The following is a 23287-nucleotide window of genomic DNA, read 5'->3' on the forward strand; positions in this document are numbered from 1 at the left end:
GCGTGGCCAAAAAGCGAGAGAGAAGCAAAAGAAACTTGAGAAGCTAAAAGCAAAGGCTGCAGGGAAGGCCCTCCTGGAGAAAGTAGGAATTAAGAAATCTGTCAAAAAGTAAGCTGGGGGACTTCTCTGGTGGTCCAGTGGTTAAGAATCCCCCTTCCAGTGCACGGGATGTGGGTTTGATCCCTGGTCAGGGAAGGAGAACTAAGATCCCACATGCTACAGAGCAACTAAGCCTGTGAGCTGAGGAAGACCCAGTGCAGCCAAGGCAAAAAAAACAAAACACCACTTTTCGGGACTTCCCTGGTGGTCTAGTGGCTAATACTCTGCTCTCCCAATGCAGGGGGCCTGGGTTTGATCCCTGGTGGGGGAACTAGATCTCACATGCTGCAACTAAGGCTTGGTGCAGTCAAAAAATAAAAATACATATTAAAAAAAAAAAAAAAAAGGAAGCTGTTCTTTGTGCTGGAGGCAATGGTAATCCTTAATTCCATTCCCGATTCCCTGCCATGTCTATTGCCACCTATAGTTAGAATGAAGTACTGTCTTGAAGCCTGTTACACATTTAAAAACAAACTTTTGTTAAGGTTTAAAAAAATGAAATCATACAGCGGCTCATCTTCTCTTTAGTTCTTCTCATTTAGCCATTTCTACCGTAGCTGTGAGGTCAGAGTAAACCCAGCCTAGAATCCTGCCAAAGTCTGTTCTTCAGTCTTTGTTCTAGCTCCAATTCTGTACCACTCAGAATTAAATCAACTCATCTCGGGGAGGAAAAGGGACTAAAGATCTAAACATCAGAATTAAGGCTTTGATATTAGAAGAAAATCAGGAGCAAATTTTCATGATCTAAGATTTGGCATATTTCTTAGATATGACACTAAAGGTACAAGCAACAAAAGAAAAAAAAAAGATAAACTACACTTCATCAAAATCAAGTGTCTCTGCTTCAAAGGATACCATCAAGAAAGTAAAAAGAAAATCTACAGAATGGGAGAAAATATTTAGCAATATTTTAAATATCATCATTACTATTATTTTATTTTTAAAATAAAAATATTTTAATATTTTAGTAGTATTTTAGTAAATAACATATAACTGATAAGGGGCTATATTCAGAATATATAAATAACACAACTCAACAATAAAAAGACAAATAACTCAATTTTAAAATGGGCACAAGATCTGAATAGGTATCTCTCCAAAGAAGATAAATGAATGGCCAGTAAGTACATGAAAGATGCTTAACATTATTAATTACTAAGCTTCATTATAAAAAAAACCCACAGTGATATAGCACTTCACATCCTCCACGATGGCTAAAATAAAGCAGACAATAACTGGTGTTCATGAGGATATAAAAACACTGGAATCCTCATTAATTGCTGACGGGGATATAAAATAGTACAGTACTTTGAAGAACAGTTTGGCACTTCTTCAAAATGTTAAACATATAGTTTCTGTATGACCCAGCAACTCTACTCCTAGGTATATACCTGACAGAAAGGAAAACCTAGGTCCACACAAAAACTTGTACATGAATGTCCATAGCAGCATTATTCACAGTAGCCCAAAAGTGGAAACAACCCAAATGTCTATCAACTGATAAATGGATAAACAAAATGTGGTATATCGATCCAATGGAATACAAAGAGGAATGAGGTACTGATTCATGCTGCAAGATGAATGAACTCTGAAAACACTATACTCAGTGAAAGAAGCCAATCACAAAAGACAACATTTTGCATGATCCCATTTATATGAAACATCTAGATTTTGCAAATTACATGGATACAAAGAAAGAAAAGCCAGGTATTTTTTAAATCAACATTTAAGATTACTAAGAAAACACTATTTATAAATAAGTCAAGGGCCTAGTAAAATGCCATACCTTGCCACATTGCTTGTAGGAAATTCCCTTTTGGTTACAGTACTCGTAGATGAGGGCTGCACCTTGCACACATAATTTAGCTTTCAGAGATTCGGGTTTATAATAAATCCCACTATGTATGACACCACTATTGTGTCCGGTCTGATGAACAGCTATGGAACAAGAGAAATACCTTTAACAGAAAGTACACACAAGATTCATTCACAACCCAAGAAGTAGGGGAATACAGTTAGAGTTGAAGCTATTAGAGACACTATTTAAAACTCTGCCTGGGTTTGTTCTTCCAGCTGGAGCACTGGTAGCTTCCCCAGCAGCCAACCACAGTATGTGTGTCAGGTCCCTCTAGCCCATCTCTGACTTCAGCTATGACTTTGGGGTACAAACCCACCTCTCACCATCAGCAACCCACTTCAAGGGCCCAATACGGCTCTCTGCCTTTTGCCCCAGGGTGTTCTCTAATTTTGGGGGAGAGGGACTTAACATCCCTAGGGACAATCCTCAAACAAAGGGACAGAAGTTGAAGGGCACATGAGCACAATCCTGGGAGATATTAGGCAGTTCCTCAGAGGTCTCGGTGGAATCAAGCTCACAGCTTCAACCTGGATAACACACCTTCCCAAGATTTTCCCTCCTTCCCTGTTTACTCTCCCCACCCACTGACTCCTGCTTCCTTGGATAACCTCACAAATTACCTATTTTTTTTTTTAAGTCACTCAGTCACGTCTGACTCTGCAACCCCATGGATTAATACAGTCCCTGGAATTCTCCAGGCCAGAATACTGGAGTGGGTATCCTTTCCCTTCTCCAGGGGATCTTCCCAACCCAGGGATTGAACCCAGGTCTCCCGCATTGCAGGCAGATTCTTTACCAGCTGAGTCACAAGGAAAGCCCGTATCCAATATCCAGTACCCAAGTTCTAGTCCCAGGCTCTGCTTTTTGAAGAATCCAGACTGGGACACTAGCATTGACATTTAGATTGAAAGATGCAGAACTGACAACATGAGCAGGTGTTCAGGTTTATTGTTGTTCAGTTGCTCAGTCATGTCCTACTCTTGGCAGCCCCATGGACTGCAGTACATCAGGCTTCCCTGTCCTTCACCATCTCCCAGAGTTTGCTCAAAGGTGTTAGGGTTAAGCAACATAACATACATACCTAAATTTTTCTCCTTCTCCAGAACACCAATGGAAAGAGCTGGATGTCGCAGGATGAGTGCTCTGGCAGAGGCAAGCCCCACAATTCCGCCACCAATAATGACTATATCAAATGAGCTTTAAAAGAAAGCCATCTTTAAAGTAACACATGTTTACAATAGATTTTATCAAACTTCGCATTTTCATCACCAATAAACAATTAAACTATTAATTGTAATCATTAAAATCAAATGTTTACTGGGCTTTGTGATATTTGGCTTTAAAAGTTAATCAGCTACAGCCAGCAGGCAGAATGGCTAGTTGCCCAAGCTGCTCTAAGTCTCCATTACACTCTGCATAAGCTGGCTCCATCAGCAGTTACTCGGTTAAGTATCACACTCTCCCCTACTAACTGTCAAAAATTCAAGTGCAGTATTCTTTTGTGCTTTTTTGTTTGTTTCTGGGTTTTTGCAGGTGGGGGGACTGGCCACATTGCACAGCATGTGGGATCTTAGTTCCCCAACTAGGGACCTAACCCACATACCCTGCATTGGAAGCATGGAGTCTTAACCACTGCACCACCAGGAAGTCCCTCAAGGGCAGTATTTTTGAGGACAAGTTACCATTAAGTCTTTAACACCTTAGTATGCAAAAAGTCATAATTATTTTATTCTGCTTAGAAGTAAACAGTGAGAAAATCAAACCTTAAGGAAATAAGTCATCCAGGAATGGGCTCAGAACCAATTTTAGTCACGATAACTCTGATTACACAATCATTTAAAAAATTAGAAAGGGTATGTATAGTCTAACTCCACAGTGCGAAGCTTAAAAAATTACCATTAGCATTGATCTCACGGTCAACAAATCTAGGTTTTATAGGAACATGGCCACTTTCACTTTTTCAGCCCACTTTTTTTTTTCACTCCCTCTTGCATTATATTATTTCAGTCTAAATTCTAAACATCATCTGTAAATATCCAATACGTTATTTATAAAAGAGTTCTTTAAAACACACACACAATGCTATTATTCTAACCAAAAAATTCAGTTTTTAAATATCTGCAAATACCCACAATTAAACTTTAAGAAGAAAACACAGGAGAAAATCTTTGGTATCTAGGGCTACTTGAAGAGTTCACATCAAAAGCATGACCCATAAAAGAAAAAACTGATAAACTGGACTTCATCAAAATTAAAAGTTTTTGCTCTGCAAAAGACTCTGTTAAGGGGATAAGAAGATGAACAAATTGGGAGAAAACACTTGCAAACCATATATATGACAAAGGACTCAATTCTTGAAATAAACAAGTAATTTAGAGAATGGGCAAATGATATGAACAAACATTTCATCGAAGAAGATAGATATAAACATGGCAAATAAGTACATGAAAATATACCTTTAGTCATTAAGGAAATGCAAACTAAAACTACAATGACATATCACTACACCCCTATCAGAATGACTTTTTTTTTTAAAGTGATAACACCAAATGCTGATGAAGATGAGAAGAACTGGAACAACTCACACATTACTGGTAGGAATGTAAAATAGTACAGACACTCTGGAAATAGTACGGCCTTTTCTTAAAAAACTAAACATGTGCTTACTACATGTCTTAGCAACTGCACTCTTTGGCATATATCTGGGGAAAAACATTGTTCAAAAGAATACACGCACCCCAGTGTTCACTGCAGAGCTGTTTACAATAGCAAGTCATGAAGCAACGGAAATGCCCATCAACAAATGAATGGACAAAGATGCGGTGCATATATACAATGGAATATTACTCAGTTATTAAAAAGAAGAAATAATGCCATTTGCAGCAACATGGATGAACCTGAAGATGATCATACTAAGAGAAATAAGTCAGATAAAGACAAATATCATACATTGCTTAATTGGGCAATCTAAAAAAATGGTACAAATGAACTTATTACAAAACAGAAAGACAGACTTAGAGAATGAACTAATGGTACCAAGGCGGGTAAGATGGGTGGGGGGAGGGATAGATTGGGAGTTTGGGATTGGCAGGTACACACTGCAATATTTAAAATAGATAACCAGCAAGGACCTACAGGAAACTCTGCTCAATATTCTGTAATAAGATAACGGAAAAAGAATTAGAAAAAGAACAGATACATGTATTTATATAACTGCATCACTTTGCTGTATACCTGAAACTAACACAACATTGTTAATCAACTATGCTCCAATATAAGAAAAAAAAATTTTTTTAATATGAATTCACTTGACATCAGATTTCTAAATTGTAACAATGAAATCCATAAGTCACTAGAGCTACTTCCTTGGTGGTCCAGTAGTTAAGACTGCACTGCCAATACAGAAGGTGAGGCTTCCACCCCAGGTCTGGGAAATAAAGTCCCACATGCTGCACGTTGTAGGCAAAAGACAAAAAGCAAACAAGCAAACAAAAGAAGCAAAAAAAAAACAGTAAACAAAACAAAAACAATAACAACAACAACAAAACAAGAAGTCAATGAAGTAGTAGTTTCAAGAAGAAAAAAAGGATTTCTAACCTAGAGTTAAACTGTATCATTTAAATATGAGGATTCAATAAAGATATTCTTAGATAAAAAAGGTTACAGGAATTTTAACATGCAAGAGACACTCCTAAAAATACTACTGTACCAAAATTTAATGAGTTATCAACTCAAGAAGTTAAATACAATAAGGAAAACAAATATATAAAGATACATAATATATAAAACAAACATATATATAACAAAATATAACGAAGAAAAATCCTTTATTTGAAAAGATTTATAAAGTAGACAAATCTCTGGCAATAGTAATGAGGAGAAAAGTGAGATGACTCAAATATATATAACAGAATAAGGAAAAACATGTAAAGACATGACAATGATCTTAAACATAATCAAAGAACATCATGAAGATCTATGTGCTAATAAATTTGATAACATAGATGAAATGGGGTGAGGGACTCAAGCGAAATTACTGAGACAAGAAGAAATAGAAGTTTTGAATCAATTGCTATAAATTAGTCATCAGAGGCTTTCCACCTAAATACACATACACACACGTGTGTAAATTTTACCAAAATTTTAAGGAATGGATAATCTCTATCATCGAAGATGTTCCAGAAAAATTTAAAAAGCTGAAGACTTCCTAACTCATTTTATGAAGTACCTATGACTCAGGTTCCAAAACTGGATGTTGGTGTTGTTTAGTCGCTAAGTCATGTCTGTCTCTTTTGTGACCCCATGGACTGGATCCTCTGTCCATGGGATTTCCCAGGCAAGGATGCTGGAGTGGGTTGCCATTTCCTTCTCCAAGGCATCTTTCCTATTCAGAGATTGAACTCGTGTCTCTTACTTGGCAGGCAGATTCTTTACCACTGAGCCACCTGGGAAGGCCCTAAAGTGATAAAGTGTTAGTTTCCAAATCACGTCCGGCTCTTAGTGACACCATGGACTGTAGCCTGCCAGGCTCCTCTGTCCATGGAATTTCCCAGGCAAGAATATTGGAGAGGGTTGCCATTTCCTTCTCCACGGGATCTTCCCAACCGAGGGACTGAAGCCAGGTCTCCTGCATTGCAGGCAGAGGCTTTACCATCTGAGCCACCAGGGAAATCCCCAAAACTGGATAAGAAATACAAAAAAGCATTAAAAAAAAAAAAAGCATATTCTATACAAGTAAAATCTAGCTGAAAGAATATAAAATAAGATACTATTTATCATAGCAACAAAGCAATAAGGGAATCTAAGAATTAACTAAAGAGAAAAAGAACTTCACAGAGAAAAATTTAAACTTTATTAAATAACAAAGGCATGCATGTGTGCATGCTCAGTCATGTCCAACTCTTTGCAACCCCACGGAGTATACTCCTCTGTCCATGGGATTATCCTGGCAAGAATACTGGAGTGGGTTGCCATTTCCTCCTCCAGGGGATATTCTGGACCCAGGGATCAAACCTGTGTCTCCTCCCACTCCTGCACTGACAAGTAGATTCTTTTACTGAGCCACCTGGGAAGCTCCTAAATAACAAATGAGTATGCATAAATGAAAAGATATGCCAAGTTCATGGATGGGAAAACTCAAAATTATAAAGAAGCAATTCTCCCCCAAATCTATCTACCTAATGTAATTTCAATTTTCAAAATAATCTTTTAAGATACTAACTGTTATATAGAATAAAGTCTGTAAGTAGTGAAGCAGTTTTAAAAAACGAGTGCATGTAAAACTGATGAAAATCTGAACAAGGTCTATGGATTGTGCTAATATCATTTTCCTGGTTTTGACACTGTTATTACAGTTAGGTAAGACGTTGGAGCAAATTGGGTGAAGAAGGGTACATGAGAGCTATCTGGTCTGGGTTTTTGTGGGGGTTTTTTTGGGAGGGGGACTTCCTATGGATCTTTAATCATTTCAAAATAAAAAAGTATAAACAAAACCTTCACTAACCTTACTTTTCTTCCCTTAAGAAAAGGTTCCCAAAAGAACAGTCTACATACCCCACGATGAATCACAAATCCTATTCCACACTAATTCCCCTCCAATCCACTAATACACAGCAGCCAGAATCAACTTTTGAAACATCAACATTTAATCACGTCTTTAAAAGTCTCCCAGCGCCCTTAGAATAAAATTCCACGTGCAGTTAAAGCAAAACCTCTGCTGTGATGTAACCCTTCTCCGGTGTCTTTCCACACCATCCTCTGTTCCGCCAAGCTCCTCACACTCATGTTGCCCACATGCTAGTTCCCGAAAAAGAGCCAAGAGCTTTTCAGCTTTGAAACCTTCGCATAAACCGCTCCCCATACAGAGAGCAGGTAAAAAACGGTAACTTCATACGTGATCTCCACATTTCAAATCACAGGACGCTGAATTCTGCAGGGTTTGATTAGCAGCTGAGCTGCTTCTCATACGGCAACTCTATGCAGCCGTGTGTGTGCCAGGAACTGACTGACTTAAGACCGGTTTCAGATGTTCCAAGTAACATCAGGAAGGCCAGCGAACAAACAGCACATTTGATTGCTTACAGTGTGTGAGGTCCTTGTAATCCTCAAAACGACCACTTGCGCGAGAGACTACGTTCCAATTCACAACTGAGCCTTAAAGGAGCTTAAGTAACCCGCCCAGGGTTGAATGGGAAGCGGTGGAGTCGTATTCAAAGCCAGGACTGTTCTTGACCTCTACTCGACACTGCCTTTCTTATTCTTCTCTCGCCCACAAGCCTACGAGGGATCCAGGCAGGTAGCTCCTGGGATCTGAGGCTGGAGCCCGGGCTTCACAGGATCCCGACCTTCTCTCTCGCCGAGGACAGCGAAGAAAAGCAGAGGCAGAGGTCCAGCACTAGGCACCTCCAAGAGAGGCAGCGGAGACCGCGGGGGGCGGGCCAGCGGGTACTCACCTGGTGCTGGCTCTGCGGCCACCCTGGCACAACAGCCGGGATTTCCCCGACGCGGGTGTGTGCGCCGCGGAGAAGCCCCCGGGGAAAATCCCGCGGGCCCGTCCGCAGACACTGCCCAGGTAACGCAGTGCTGGTACCATCGCCTGCACCCCTTTCCCTGCCTCAAGCTCTAGAAGCCAGCCCTTGAGACCTGCAATGCCCGGGTCCCAGCGCCCTCTAGACCCGCCCCCCAAGCAGAGCCCAATGAAGGGAGCGCCTTCGCCCCACGTGGGCGCAGCCGCCAGTGGCCAATAGACGCGCGCGGCGGAGGGCGAAGGGCAGGCCTGCGCCGCCGTAGACGCTGGGGACGCCAGCTTGCTCCTTCCTTTTGACGCTGTGAGTAGAGGAGCTAGGCCCCGAGAGGGGCGGGACTAGTCGTGGTCACCCTCTCCCCTTTCCCTTCTCCCATCGCTTGGCTAACTGAAAATCTGGCCCGCCGAGTCACGCGTCCTCGACCTGCACAGCCCAGCGGACTTCGCGCCGCAGGAGAAAGTCTGGGGATGACGATGGTGAAAATTCTCGTTTGGGCAGGCCCAGAGGCCCTCCTTTCCTCCAGCTAGGCCCCGCCCCCTCGACCCCTCCCCGCGTCTCTCGTGGCTCCGCCCTCTCAACCTCGCCTTTTCCTAGCCCCTCCCCACGTCCCTAGCGGCTCCTTGCGGAGAACCTCTGTCTCCAACGAGTCTCCTACAGAGCGAAGTGCTCACTGAAGGGCACTGTCCAGCCCTACCCTTCTCCAGACGGAGGCTCTGTCATGGCGACGCCTGATAGTCTGCTGTTTTCTGGCCATCCATATATGTGGCTCCTGACATGTCATTCATTATTGGTCTTGTAAATATTGAGCGAATAAATGAAACAGACGGCTCGGTCTCTGCCATCATTTAGCGATCTGTTTCCTTTTTTTTTTTAATACTGGACTGACATGTAGTTTTAAATATGCTTTGCGGGCCTAGAAACAGTGATTCACCTGTGCATGTCACTTCACCCCTGTTTAGCTGTAAAATGAGGGAAGCGGGCTGTGTAATCTCTGAAAGGCCTGTGTTAGATTAGTTCTGTGCCTAACACCTGTTGTCAGTGTTTGATGGAAGTTTTTGGTTTTTTTTTTTTTAATTTTTAGGGTCAGGACAGCTGAGCAAAACAAAAATAGAACGATGTAACTGTATTACTTTATTTGGATTTAGCAGATGGAGCAGTGGTAAAGAATATGCCTCCAGTGCCAATGCAGATGGCGCAGTTTCAGTCCCTGGGTCCGGAAGATCCCCTGGAGTAGGAAATGGCAACCCACTCCAGTACTTTTGCCTGGAAAAGTCTGTGGAGAGGAGCCTGGCGGCCTGCAGTCCATGGAGTGGGAAGGAGTCGGACACCATTAATTATCCCATGGGCACTAACTTTATTGCTGGAAGGACTTACACTTGCCTGTCTGAATTTGGCTCCAGTTATTAATCACATAGCTTGGGAAAGTGGAGTCACCCCTTTCCCTTAGCCCCTCCTCTGTGAACTATGAGTGATGTAGGGTCCCTCTCATAGGACTTTTGTCCTATGAGCAAGATAAGACTCATCAGATTAAGCACAGTAAAGTGAAGTCGCTCAGTCGTGTCCGACTCTTTGCGACCCCATGGACTGTAGCCTACCAGGCTCCATCCATGATATTTTCCAGGCAAGAATACTGGAGTGGGTTGCCATTTCCTTCTCCAGAGGATCTTCCTGATCCAGGAATCGAACCCAGGTCTCCCGCATTGCAGGCAGACGCTTTACCGTCTGAGCCACCAGGGAAGCCCTTTAAGAGCTCAATAAAATGATGGTTTTTATTATGTTTATATGGTTTTTATCACCTGGATAGTTATGCATATTTTCTTTATTTGTGAAAATAATGTGGAATGTTGCCTGCTTGTTCATCACAAATGAAAAATAAGATATTCATTTTTTAGTTTTTAATTAGAAAATTTTTTAATATTTTGAATTTTGAGTTAATTGTAGATTTCCATGCAGTTGTAAGAAACAGTAGAGATCCTGTGTACCCTTTACCCAGTCTTCTCAAATAGTAACATCTTGTAAAAGTTTGATACAACAACATAACCAGGAGCAGCCCATGGATCTTATTCGGATAGCTGTTTTGCATTTGTGTGTGTGTTTAGTCCTGTACATATTTGATCACACCTGTATAGATTCTTCTTCTTATTATTTTTGGTCATGCAGTGGGGCTTGTGGAATCGTAGTTCTCTGACTATGGATAGAACCCTGACCCCTGGCAGTGACAGTGTCCCAACCACTGGCCCGCCAGGGACCTCCCCATGTGTAGAATGTTGTATCCATCACAGGCAAGCTACAGCACAGATCCATCACCACCAAGATCCCTCCAGCAAGGCACCCTCTTCCCCATTCTGTTCTCACTTTCTAAAATTTTGACATGTCAATAATGTTACATAAACAAAATTATATAGTATGCAACTTTTTGGAATTGACTTTTTCACTTAGCATTATCCCATGAGATCCATCCAAATTGTTGCCTGTATTGATAGTTCATTCTGTCTTATTGCCGAGAAGTATTTCATGGTATGAATGTACCACAACATGCTTAAACCATTCACCCTTTGGAGGATATCTGAGTTACTTCTAGTTTTTTTCACTATTCGAATAAAGCTGCTATAAAACTTAGTGTACAGCTTTTTGTGTGAGCCTGTTTTTATTTCTCTGGGATAAATGCCCAATAGTCCAATTGCTGGGTCATCTGATAAGCACATGTTTAGCTTTGTAAGAAAGTGCCAAACTCCTTTCCAGAGTGGCTGTACCATTTTACATTCCCACCAGCAATGTTGAGTGATCGAGTTCCTCTTCAGTGTTGCCAGCTTTTGGTACTATCACTGTTTTTTATTTTAACCATTGCACAGGATTGTAGTTGATTTGTTACTAGGTTGAGTATGCTGCTGCTAAGTCACTTCAGTCGTGTCCGACTCTGTGTGACCCCACAGACGGCAGCCCACCAGGCTCCCCCGTCCCTGGGATTCTCCAGGCAAGAACGCTGGAGTGGGTTGCCATTTCCTTCTCCAGTGCATGAAAGTGAAAAGTGATAGTGAAGTCGCTCAGTCATGTCCGACCCTCAGTGGCCCCATGGACTGCAGCCCACCAGGCTCCTTAGGTTGAGTATAGAATTCTACAATCTAGGGTCTGTGGTCAGGGTTTCATGAATCAGTCCATAGTAGTGACTGTTTTACTCTTCTGTGATTTTGAGCTTTGAGCTTGTACTTCCTAGTTTAGCAAAGTGAAAGAACTCAAAATACACATGTACTTTTATAAAATTTTCTCTGCTTAGCTTCTCACCTAGTCTTGACTGTACATTAATTTGTTTCATCTCGATTATCTCAAATCAAGAGCTCACCTTACATTCATTGACCCTGTAATGTCTTTGGCTAGAGACATTTGTTTTCTGGCCACCACATCCTCCTGAAGCTAAGAATTCATGTTCACCTTCCATCTAGGTCAGAACCCATAAGAAGTTAGTTCAGTGAGTGTCAAGTGATACTGGCCTAGGGTGACTTTGGCTTCTAATTCCTAAGGAAGTGCTCTGTCACTCTATTTCACTAGACTCTAGATACATCAGGAATAAGAACTGGCATCAGTAATGGATGATTTCCAGTGAAGTGGGGTTATAATCTGGGGGGAAAACTCCCCAATTCTGATACCACCTCACCCTTCTCTCCACACTTTCACTGCCCTCAAGAACAGGTTGGCTAGTTTAGTCTTTTTGACCCTTAAGTTAGCCATCATTTTGAATAGCCCACCTAAGTAATTTTGTTTAATATATAAAAAGAGAACTTGCACTGTTTAAAAGAAACTTGTTTTTATGCAACTTGGAGAACTCTCCATCTCCTATTTTGAGGCACACATTAGAGGTCTGGCTTTCTCTAAGTCACAAACTTACTATCAACTTTTGGAAACATCTTTTAAAAAAAAACTTACGGCTCCAAGCCATGTTATGATAGTAAGAAGAATTTTTAAAATAATTTGAGTTATCACAGCAGTAGCTTAGTAATGTTTATTTTTTAACTTGAATTTGAGTGGTTTCTTTTAATTTGTGTGCCTGGTCACTCAGTTGTGTCTGACTGCGACCCCATGGACTGTGGCCTGCCAGATTCTTCTGTCCATGGAATTTTCCAGGCAAGAATGCTAAAGTGGGTTGCCATTTCCTTCTCCAGGGGATTTTCCCTATCTAGGAATCAAACCTGAGTCTCCTGTGTCTCCTGCATTGCAGTTAGATTCCTTATCTGCTGAGCCTTCCCGGAAGCCCTTCTTTTAATTTATTAAAGTTAAATTCACCAACTCACCACCAGAGGTCTCCTCTTTTCCTCTAGAAAGCTTTCTTAGCGATAGCTGCTTGAATTCATTTGAAATTCCCAGTATCGATTTTAACAAAATTACAGTTGAGAATGCAAAAACCTACCAGTTATTTTTTTAGGTTTACTGAAAAATAAAAATTTTCATGTTTAAATTATTTTGAATATAATATCCAGTATTTCTAGAGATCATAAGCTGAAGTAAATTTGGTCTTTTTCTTAAGCTGAAATATAAGGTTGACCAAAATGAATCAAGTGACTTCAGTTTTCATACTTCTCTAATTTTTCTGCTTAATGACAGTTTCTTTGTTTCTGCATGAAAATTCATCAGCCATTGAAGATTGTTAATTCCAAGTATTTATTTAACTTGCATTAGGGGATGGTGCTGTGCCTGGTGTTAGGAATAATTGAAATGAATGTGTGATTTTTGCTCTTCCTTTTGCTCTGCATACTTTAAATATTGCATGAATGAATAGATGGATGGAGGTGGTATTTGAATAAAGTCTTGAGGTTGGGAAAGATTTTCATAGGATTCTAGGGGCGGGCAGGGAGGACTCTAGGAGGGAACTAGGAGGGAACAGCCTGAGATGAATTCAGAAAGACCCAATTTGTAAATATGGTTGGCAGCCAAAGGAGTTACTGAAGTGGGCACGGGTGGTGAGAGATTTAATCAAAAGCAGGGAAGATCTGAGAATGTGGGAGGAAGTATTTATAGCGCGGGGACACGTTTGTAGCAATGAAGGCGGAGTAATGGCGGAAAAGCAGGGAAGAAGGTAGTAGATGACCCCAGGGTCCTGTCCTCAGACCTCAGCTCTCATTGTTCACAGCCTCAACATCCTCGGGCATTTCCTCAGCTCTAAGGTGGTTCCCTCTCAGGACTCTCTAGTTCTCTTCTTTTTCTTGAGTTCTAGAACCATTCAAGGACTGAAGAAAGAGCCATTGACTAATTAGAGCAAAAGCTAGGTTCAGGTTTCAGCACTGCATTGCAAACAATTAGCCCAGAAACACTGGGCAAGTCCCTTTAAAGACACGCATTTATTAATACCCCCACCTTCTTCCAGGATTTTAGGGTGTCAGTGAGTTACTTAATATCGGGGCTTCAGTTTCCTCATCTCTGAATGGCCCTCATTCTTGCTGCTGCTGTCTGAGTAATCTTCCTGAAGCATAGTTCTGACCATGCCAGTGCTCTGTGCTGAAAGCTCAGTGACTGCTAGCTACCTGCAGAAGCCAAATTCTCTGGCTGATCACAGGAGACCCTTCCTGTTGGGACTGTGTACATTGTCTGTCTCCTCATGACCCCCATGTTCTAAGCCAACTGAACGACAATAAGTCTTAAACATTCCCACCACAGCTAGTCACCTGACCTACCTTTTCTTGGCATCTTTGTCTGTTGAAATCCTTGTTTGTCTTGAACTCTTTTGAGGTATTTTTCAGGCTCCATCGTTTATTTTAACTACCTGGTCACTTGTTTTAGCTCACTCTACCCTGCATTAAGTTGTCAGCTCTTCAAAGACAGTGTATCATCTGTCTGTGTTTCACCCCCCTCCACCTGGCACCATAAGTCACGTTGAGACCCGGTTCCGAAATCACTTTCTCAACTCATGGTTATGGATTTTTACAGCTGGAAATCATCTGTGCCAATCATCTCATTTTATAAATGAGAAAACCAAGGGTCAGAGAGGTTAAGTTGCTTGTCTAGTCTTTCCCAGCTGCCCTGGCATAGTTCTTGGTTTGCACTGTTCTGGGGGCTACTTACAATCTTGTCATCAGTTCACTTCAGTTCAGTCGTTCAGTCATGTCTGACTCTTTGTGACCCCATGAATCGCAGCACGCTAGGCCTCCCTGTCCATCACCATCTCCCAGAGTTCACTCAAACTCACGTCCATCGAGTCGGTGATGCCATCCAGCCATCTCACCCTCTGTTATCCCCTTTCCTCCTGCCCTCAATCCCTCCCAGCATCAGAATCTTTTTCATTGAGTCAACTCTTCGCATGAGGTGGCCAAAGTACTGGAGTTTCAGCTTTAGCATCATTCCTTCCAAAGAACACCTGGCATTCCCAGGTGGTTGGATCTCTTTGCAGTCCAAGGGACTCTCAAGAGTCTTCTCCAACACCACAGTTCAAAAGCATCAATTCTTGTCATAGGAAGATCTATTTCCATGATTCCACTCCTTTTCTGGATCTAAGTGTCTTAACCTTGATACATTGACCCTTAGATGATTTTAGTTTGTCATTTTGATACTGGAAATGTGGATTGGGACTGGAACTACTGCTGCTGCTAAGTCACTTCAGTCGTGTCCGACTCTGTGCGACCCCATAGACAGCAGCCCACCAGGCTCCACTGTCCCTGGGATTCTCCAGGCAAGAACACTGGAGTGGGTTGCCATTTCCTTCTCCAATGCATGAAAGTGAAAAGTGAAAGTGAAGTCGCTCAGTCGTGTCCGACTCTTGGCGACCCCATGGACTGCAGCCTACCAGGCTCCTCCACCCATGGGATTTTGCAGGCAAGAGTACTGGAGTGGGGTGCCATTGCCTTCTCCGTGGGACTGGAACTGGTTTCGGTAAATCTGTAACTGCACTACCTGAATGGACACCAGGTGGCGCCACTGTAGGCGGACTCCAATTGAAGCTCGAACAAGTATAACTTAATGTCAAGGCTGGGAGGAACCATAGAGACCATCCAATTTGGCCTCTCCTTTGCGGCAAAAGAAACCAAGAAAACAAACAGTAGTAACTTGCTCAATAACTATTGAGGGGTAAATGAGTCAGCTTTATCATCACAAGAACATTGAGTCTGAAGTTGTGAAGTAAGTTACTGTATGTATGGATTCTGATTGCCAACTGATGATCTAATATGAATACTATTTTATGTGTCTAGAGCAAATGATGCTGTTTGGAAAAATTTCCCAGCAGCTCTGTGGCTTAAAGAAACTCCCATGGTCACGTGACTCCCGATACTTCTGGGGCTGGTTGAATGCAGTGTTTAACAAGTAAGTTACCCATACTAAAGTGAAGAAACATGGGGATTGTTTCAGCTCGATGAGTTCCCAGTGGCTAATTTGGTTTTCTTATATTTCAGATGTTATTTGTGTTGTGTATGCAGTATGATCCTAATTTTCTTTAAAAAAATTGAATTAAGACCAAAAAGAGATAAGTTATAAAATATTAACTGTGACTGACTGGGTTACAGGACTTCAGTGATTCTTTTTATTCATTCTTTCAGTGCCTTTCAAGCTTTTAAAAATGATCTTTTATTATTTTTATAATCAGAAAAGCTCAATAATGTTAGAATATTTTATTCTGTGACTTAAGCAATGTAGTTAACCTTTTGAATACCATCAAGTGAATTCAAGTTTTAAAAATGTTATTTGGTGGCATGCTTATTTTGAAACTGGCAAAACTAACCTCCTCATTGCTTAATACAGCATTAATACCACTAACTAGAGAAAAAGGCATAAGTAAAAATTAATAAAGATCACTTAAGGACATTAATTTGAACAAATGTTCAAAATTATTCTCTTTTTAAATCTTTTATCATTAATAAAAATTATAACCAAGTGTTGTCATTCGTTCAATACATAGTTACTGAGTATCTCCTGGAGTCAAGCTACTATGCTGCATAAGAGTTAATGAAGACCCATGTCTGCCTGATAAACTCAGATTTAAAAAAAAAAATGCTTTGACAGTGTTCACTTGAAAACAAAAGCAAAAATGGTAGCAAGTAGAGCTACCATTGAATATTTTCTTTTCATGGATTTATCTCCCTCATCACGTGAAGTGAAAAGTAGTTGCTATTCCATATTTACGTTGGTGAACATAGCTAAGAAGCTAGTGACTATAGTTAAAGCTACCTGCTTTTGTCCTCATCCCCACAGAGTGGATCATGACCGCATCAGGGACGTGGGCCCTGACAGGGCAGCGTCAGAGTGGCTGCTGCGCTGCGGGGCCATGGTGCGCTACCACGGCCAGCAGAGGTGGCAGAAGGACTACAACCATCTCCCGACAGGCCCTCTGGACAAGTACAAGATTCAGGCGATTGACGCCACCGATTCCTGTATCATGAGCATCGGATTTGATCACATGGGTAAGTCCTCCACCATTTGTTATGGGAAATTCAGGTGATTTGCAATGACCTTTGGTTGCACTTGAAACTCTTATAGTCATATGGGTGTCCTTCTCGCCCTTTTCAGTCCAATCCAGCTTGTATCTTCTTGTGTATGATATTTATTTTTAAGTTAAATAGAGGTTACAAGTACCCTCCTCTCCTTTCTCTCCAAACCAAGCTGTGGTTTATCAACTTAATATTTAAGGTCTTGTTTGTCAAACTGTCTTTGTCAAACTTCTGTCATTGAGTAACCCTGACTAATGTAGAAATAATTATATCCACACAGCCTCTGCTTGTGTGGGCATTTTATTCCTCAGTGCATGGGCATCTGACTGTAGAATGGCTCTGTCTGTCAGCACAATCCATGTAGTGAATACTTTGTGTGGTTAATAGGGTGACTAATTGTTCCAGTTTTCCTGGGATTAAGAGGTTTCCTAGGACTTAGGACTTTCAGTCCTGACACCAGAACAGTCCTGGGCAAACCAGGACAGTTGATCATCTTAATGGTAAAGCAGGTTCTTAAACTGTGCTTTTTTCCCCTCCAGAAGGCCTACAGTATGTTGAAAAAATAAGACTATGCAAGTGTCACTATATTGAGGATGGTTGTTTGGAGAGACTTAGCCAACTTGAAAATTTACAAAAAAGCATGTTGGAAATGGAAATAATTTCATGTGGGAATGTCACAGACAAAGGTATCATTGCTTTGCATCATTTCAGGTAGGTGGTTAGTGTCAGAATGGAAACTTGATAATCATGTTAAGGTGAATAATCAGAATTTAAAACAGTTGATAAATGGTATCTTTTCTTAATTCTGAAAAACAGAATTTAAAAAAATGATTTAACCTTCAGCCACAATACTTTAAAACAGTTGAAATTATCAACTTTAATATCTTATAGTTGTATTGCATTTTTTAGGAAGCATCTTTTTTTAAAAAATCAATTACATAAAGCACCTAGCATGATGCCTATTAAAGCTGTTGGTGCTCTCAGTAAACATCAGCTATTATACTTCCTCCTCATCCTTTAAAGTATTTTTCCCCCATGGTCTGCCAATAACCTCAGCATCACAGGAAGTTTGAGAAATCTTAAACATTAGAACCAAAAGTACAAGATTGTTTGTCTCTTACATTAGTTCAGGCTTTGTGGCTTCATCTCGTAACAGAAACTTGAGTTGTTTTAAGAACTTCCCCAGTTTCTTTTCCTTTCTAGGTTAAGATTCATATTTTTAAAATTCAATTTCATTTAAAATAAAAGCAGAAACATAACACAGTTCACCCATTTTCCTGCTTCTCACCCCGGCTTGGCAATAACCACCAATCTGTTTTGTGTATCTGTGAGCTTGCTTCTTTATTTTTAGCTTCCACATATAGGCGATCATACAGTTATTTGTCTCTCTCTCTCTGACTTATTTCACTTAGCATAATACCCTCAAGGTCTATCTGGTTTGTTGCTAATGCAGAATTTTATTATTTTTTATGGCTCAGTACTACATATATGCATATACCGTATTTTCTTTATCCACTGACCCATCAGTGGACTTTTAGGTTGTTTCTGTATATTGACTATTGTAAATAATGCTGCCCTGAACATGGGTGTGCAGATGTCTTGTTGAGTTAGTGTTTTTGTTTTCTTCAGATAAATACTGAAACATAGAATTGTTGAATCATACGGAGAAGGCAATGGCACCCCACTCCAGTACTCTTGCCTGGAAAATCCCATGGATGGAGGAGCCTGGTGGGCCACAGTCCGTGGGGTCGCTAAGAGTCGGACAAGACTCTGCAAATTCACTTTCACTTTTCACTTTCCTGCATTGGAGAAGGCAATGGCAACCCACTCCAGTGTTCTTGCCTGGAGAATCCCAGGGACGGGGAAGCCTGGTGGGCTGCCATCTATGGGGTCGCACAGAGTTGGACACGACTGAAGCGACTTAGCAGCAGCAGCAGCAGCAGCATGGTAGTTCTTTTTTAATTTTTTGAGGAATCTTTATGCTGTTTTTCATATGACTGCCCCAATTTACACTCCCCTCAACCATGCACAAAGATTCTCTTCCCTCTACATCCTTGCCAACGCTTATTTCTAGTCTTTTTGATAACAGCCATTCTAACAAGTGTAGGGTGCAGTCTCATTGTGGTTTGATTTGCATTTCCCTGATAATGATGTAGAGTATCTTTTCATGTACCTGTTCTCCATCTGTATGCCCTCTTTGGAAAAATGTCTATTCAGATATTTTGCCCATTTTAAAAATTGCATTGTTCAGGTTTTTTTGCTGTTGAGTTGTATGAGCTTATATATTTTGGATATTAGCCCCTTATCAGATATATGACTTGCAGACATTTTCTCCTGTTCAGTAGGTTGCCTTTTCATTTTGTTAATGCTTTTCTTTGCTGTGCAGAAGCCTTTCAACTTGATGTATTTCCACTTGTTTATTTTTGCTTTGTTTTTACTTTTAGTGTCAGATTCAAAAAATCATAACTACAACTGATGTCATATTTTATATTTAACATGCAAAGGAGTTCTATGCCATAATATACATATTTGGAAAAACTCAGCAGAATTATTGACATAACCAGAACTAAACTTTCCAAAGTTTAGATTAGTTCCTAGCATGAATTTCATTTAAAGTAGTACTCTAGGACTACTGTTCTAAAAGTCATTTTGAATGTGTAGGATGATATGAACATGTACTGTGTGTACTTTCTTAAAAAGCCAATAAAACAAATTTATTTTTAATGCTATGAGAGTAAAGGTCAAATTACATTAACTTTTAAAATTTTCTTCTTTTTACAGGAACCTTAAGTATTTGTTTCTAAGTGATCTTCCTAGAGTAAAAGAAAAAGAAAAAATTGTTCAAGCCTTTAAGACATCACTGCCTTCTCTGGAGCTAAAATTGGACTTGAAGTAAAATAATATTTCAAAAAGTATCTTAATTCAGTGTAGAGTGTCATTTTAAATTGATCCTTAACAGCAACAAATATTATATGGTTATCAGCAGAACTATAAGGATGTTATATCATGACATTTTTAGCAGGGTCCATCATGTAGAAAATAAACATTCAGATGTGATTCACTAAAGTTACTAACTTGGAATTAAGAATTTATGTACACTAAATCATATTAAATGCAAATCATATACCCTTTTAATTTTAATATATTTATTTTATAATGGTATCTATATAAATATCTTGATGTAGATACTTAAGTTCTTTAAAATGATTTAAATGTATAGTACAGATATTTAACAGTAATTTGTTTCATTTTAAAGTTATTGAAGCATGTTATTATAAATGTACAATTATGAAAAACTGAAAGCTAAATTTCAGATTCATTGAGATGGAGTCAATTATGCAAAGTAATCAGAGGCTGCTGGAGCATTCCCATTCTTCCCAGGATTTGCATGCATTTCTCATGATCCTGCATATCTGTGTTCTTTGTAACATACATCCTTTCTCTGAATAAACAGTTTCTGGCTAATTTGTCTAGTCTGTAGGCTTAATCTGGTGTTTTATTAAAACTAGACCTAAATACTTGGCTGGATTTAAATAACTTTGCTTATTCCAATAAACCAGAGGAAACAATGATGAAGACCAGCACAGCTTTACCTATTTTTTGCTTAAATTTAAAAACTGCTTAAAGAGGAAAAATTTAACACGTCAATTAGAAACTAATTTGTATTCCCTCATATATGTTGGATAGTATTTCCCATGAGTATAAGCACAAAATTCACTTTATGTCTAGAACTCAGTGATAATGAATATCACAAATAGATAAAAATCAGATCTTTATTTTTACCTCTTTGAAATGGCCCTGATTCTATTATTGTTAGTTATATGCCAACTTGTTTGTGGATGTCTATATGTTTGGTTTGAACATTATTCTGTTAGATATAACCTTGACTGGAGATAGTTTTAAAATAAACACTTTCTGTAATGCACTCTTATAGTAGAAAAATGAATTTTAGTTGTGTTTAGAAACTGGGTTATGTAAATAGCACATGCCATAAATGATATACTATTTACTAATATAATTGCCACTGTCATTTAAAAAATCAGAAAATGTTTGTCTCATGTGAAACAGTGGTGATTCCATGATGAAGAAAGAAAGGATCACGGATATGGTTAAGTATAAGCATACATTTTATAGAAGTCAGAAAAAAATGACCACTTCTATCTCAGGTTTGTTTGATTACTATGTGATGAAGCACCTGATTGGCCACAAGTTAGTCTGGCAACACTTTTCTATTCTGAATGGGATTCTTTAAAAATACTGGATAAATTAGGCAGTTGCAGTCATCTGCCTCGTCAGGTGCATTGTTAGGAGTAAAGAAAAAAGAAAATACAAAATTTACACTACTGCAGAAGTTGGATGTCCTTCTTTGTCATTTGAATCAAAGTCTATGTAACAAGAATTAGATTATATTGTGACTGGTTATTTAGCCCACTGTCAGCTTTATGCAAGAAGCTACATACATCAGGAAGCCTCAGGCTATCATTAAACTGGCTGGGATACTCAAAATTATTGAACAGATGCCAGAATTTGGTAGATCACTGTGTAGTAAGTAAAAACCGTCAAATGCTGTCATGAAGAAAATTAATATGGCAGTAAATTAAAGTGCAGAAGAAATGTTTTGAAGATATAGTAAACAGTAAAATACGTCTTCAAAAACCATGGCTGAGAACTGCTAGGAAATAGCAGCACATCAATCAAGAATGGGGTTGAGCAATAAGAAACAGACTTATTGCTTCATATTGCCCTTATGTCCAGGGGACAAAGATGAAAAAGCTTTTTGAATAGAAGCAATAGGCCAAATCAAAACTAATTATATGTCATCATTTTAAGTACCACTGTACAAAGCTAGCAATTCTCAATAATATCACTTTGGCCTATTATTGTTAGTGTTTAGCTGTTAGGTTGGTATATATACACACATATATGTGTGTGCAGTATACATATATATACAACATATACATAGAGTGTAAAAAGATATTTCAGGGAAAACATAATGTCTCTTATGATCCAAGTGAAAGTTTATAAGCAGTTTCTTCCAAAACCCAGATCACTGTATATAGTCCTGCCTGTTGCTCTGTCTCCAGGTCTGAGGCAGAACTGGAGAGAATGGAGTACTAATTACTTTCAGGCTGGCAGGCTGAGTTCCTGCAAAGCCTGTAGATCTTGTTCTACCCCTTGGTCAACTGCCAAGCTTCATGCCATTGTTTGCAAGGGTAACTGGGTGAACAAATGTAGACAGATTATAGTCAACCCATCTTGCCTGCAAAAATGACTAAGATGCATCCTTTACTAAAGGTTAAGACCAAAGTATATGTAAGAAGTGTCTATAAACACATCATTGAATATATAAGCAGATAAATTACAGTCCTTTTATGATAATCCACATGATTTTAAATATTTTGAATGACTCAAATATTCAAGACGTTTCCATATATAAAAATCAAGAACTAGAACAAGCAGGAAATGGAATTTTAAATATTTTGCTTTTAAGAACTAAAACCCTCCTTAAATATGATGAGAAAATCTGAAGAAGCAGGAGACAGGTCTCAAAGCAACAGAGATCCAAAAAAAATATATGGGCATTCTGTAATCCATTTTCACCTGTTCTATCTGGTACGATTATAGCATAAATCTTTTTTCTTTTGCATCTCTATTTTGCCAGAGGTATGGGCGAGTACAGTAGATACAGTTTATATTCTGTCCATTAGCTCAGCTACTTAGATACAATAAAAATACAAATGAAAATCCAAAGAAGTTGTTCCCTTCTGTTCTGGACAGCATTGTCATGCATGGAAGACTGCCTCTGGAATTTTCCTTCACATCTTGCCATTTGGCCTCCCCCACTTAGTTACTTAATTTTCTCCTGAGGCTTCTTCCAACGTTGTGATTGTTTTCAACCAAATGTGTGTTTTATTCAAATTGATGATCAACTCTTTTTTTATCATCAATCTCCAAGCTCTTTAAATGTTTGGAAAATGGTAGTTAAGTTTCTTGGTGTTATAGCAATGTTTCTTGTTATCCAGAGCTGGAAGGATGCTGCTGCTGGTCAGCTGAGGTAGGCACTGCAACTGAAAATACAAAACAGAGTTACGTTCAATGCCACACACTTTTTTCATTATCCATAACACGGTCAAAAAAAGGTCAGTTTTTTCAGCACAGAAATACTCTTTCTGCATAGAATCCAGGATCTGAGAGAAAAAGAATGTTTACATCTGGAGGTCAGGGGCTCCAATCAAGATGGAGGAATTGATGGACATGGAGCTCAGTGCCTCCTGTAAATCTGGTCTCTGCTTTTCAAGATTTATTGTTTATTATAAAGCAAAACATGTACTTTAAAGGAAATTGAGAGGATATGAAAAGGAAGGGGAAATCTACATGTTAACAGTATTGGGAAAAAAAGC

The 23287-nt window shown here is 39.6% G+C and overlaps 3 protein-coding genes across 8 annotated transcripts in view; 1 reads left to right on the forward strand and 2 right to left on the reverse strand.

The window, feature by feature from the left end:
* The window catches only part of L2HGDH (L-2-hydroxyglutarate dehydrogenase), a 53399-nt gene extending 44850 nt beyond the window's left edge, over positions 1-8549 (reverse strand). Inside the window, exons 1-3 of one of the 2 annotated variants that reach the window (XM_019968641.2) lie at positions 8410-8549; positions 3039-3154; positions 1886-2037 (exon numbers count right to left, since the gene is read on the reverse strand). In XM_019968641.2, coding sequence (XP_019824200.1) covers positions 1886-2037; positions 3039-3154; positions 8410-8549 — 408 coding nt within the window. The remainder of the gene's footprint in view (positions 1-1885; positions 2038-3038; positions 3155-8409) is intronic. The other variant, XM_070797386.1, reaches the window with a different exon arrangement.
* Positions 8550-8647: 98 nt separating this feature from the next.
* On the forward strand, positions 8648-20351 carry DMAC2L (distal membrane arm assembly component 2 like). Of its 3 annotated transcripts, none has more exons than XM_019968646.2 (5): positions 8648-8784; positions 15654-15765; positions 16651-16859; positions 17426-17597; positions 19668-20351. In XM_019968646.2, the coding sequence occupies exons 2-5, from the start codon at positions 15659-15661 to the stop codon at positions 19780-19782; spliced, it is 603 nt and encodes a 200-aa protein (XP_019824205.2). In that variant the 5' UTR covers positions 8648-8784; positions 15654-15658; the 3' UTR covers positions 19783-20351. The 3 variants fall into 3 exon arrangements, with proteins under 3 accessions (XP_019824205.2, XP_070653491.1, XP_070653490.1); XM_070797390.1 differs by having other exon boundaries at positions 17426-17572; XM_070797389.1 differs by lacking the exon at positions 8648-8784 and adding an exon at positions 8818-8957.
* Positions 20352-20645: 294 nt separating this feature from the next.
* Positions 20646-23287, reverse strand: part of CDKL1 (cyclin dependent kinase like 1) — a 52716-nt gene continuing 50074 nt past the window's right edge. For all 3 annotated transcript variants that reach the window (XM_070797388.1, XM_070797387.1, XM_019968642.2), the window contains one exon: positions 20646-22954. In XM_070797388.1, coding sequence (XP_070653489.1) covers positions 22847-22954 — 108 coding nt within the window. In that variant the 3' untranslated portion in view covers positions 20646-22846. The remainder of the gene's footprint in view (positions 22955-23287) is intronic.

The sequence above is a fragment of the Bos indicus genome, chromosome 10, assembly GCF_029378745.1.
Source record: "Bos indicus isolate NIAB-ARS_2022 breed Sahiwal x Tharparkar chromosome 10, NIAB-ARS_B.indTharparkar_mat_pri_1.0, whole genome shotgun sequence".
Taxonomy (NCBI): domain Eukaryota; kingdom Metazoa; phylum Chordata; class Mammalia; order Artiodactyla; family Bovidae; genus Bos; species Bos indicus.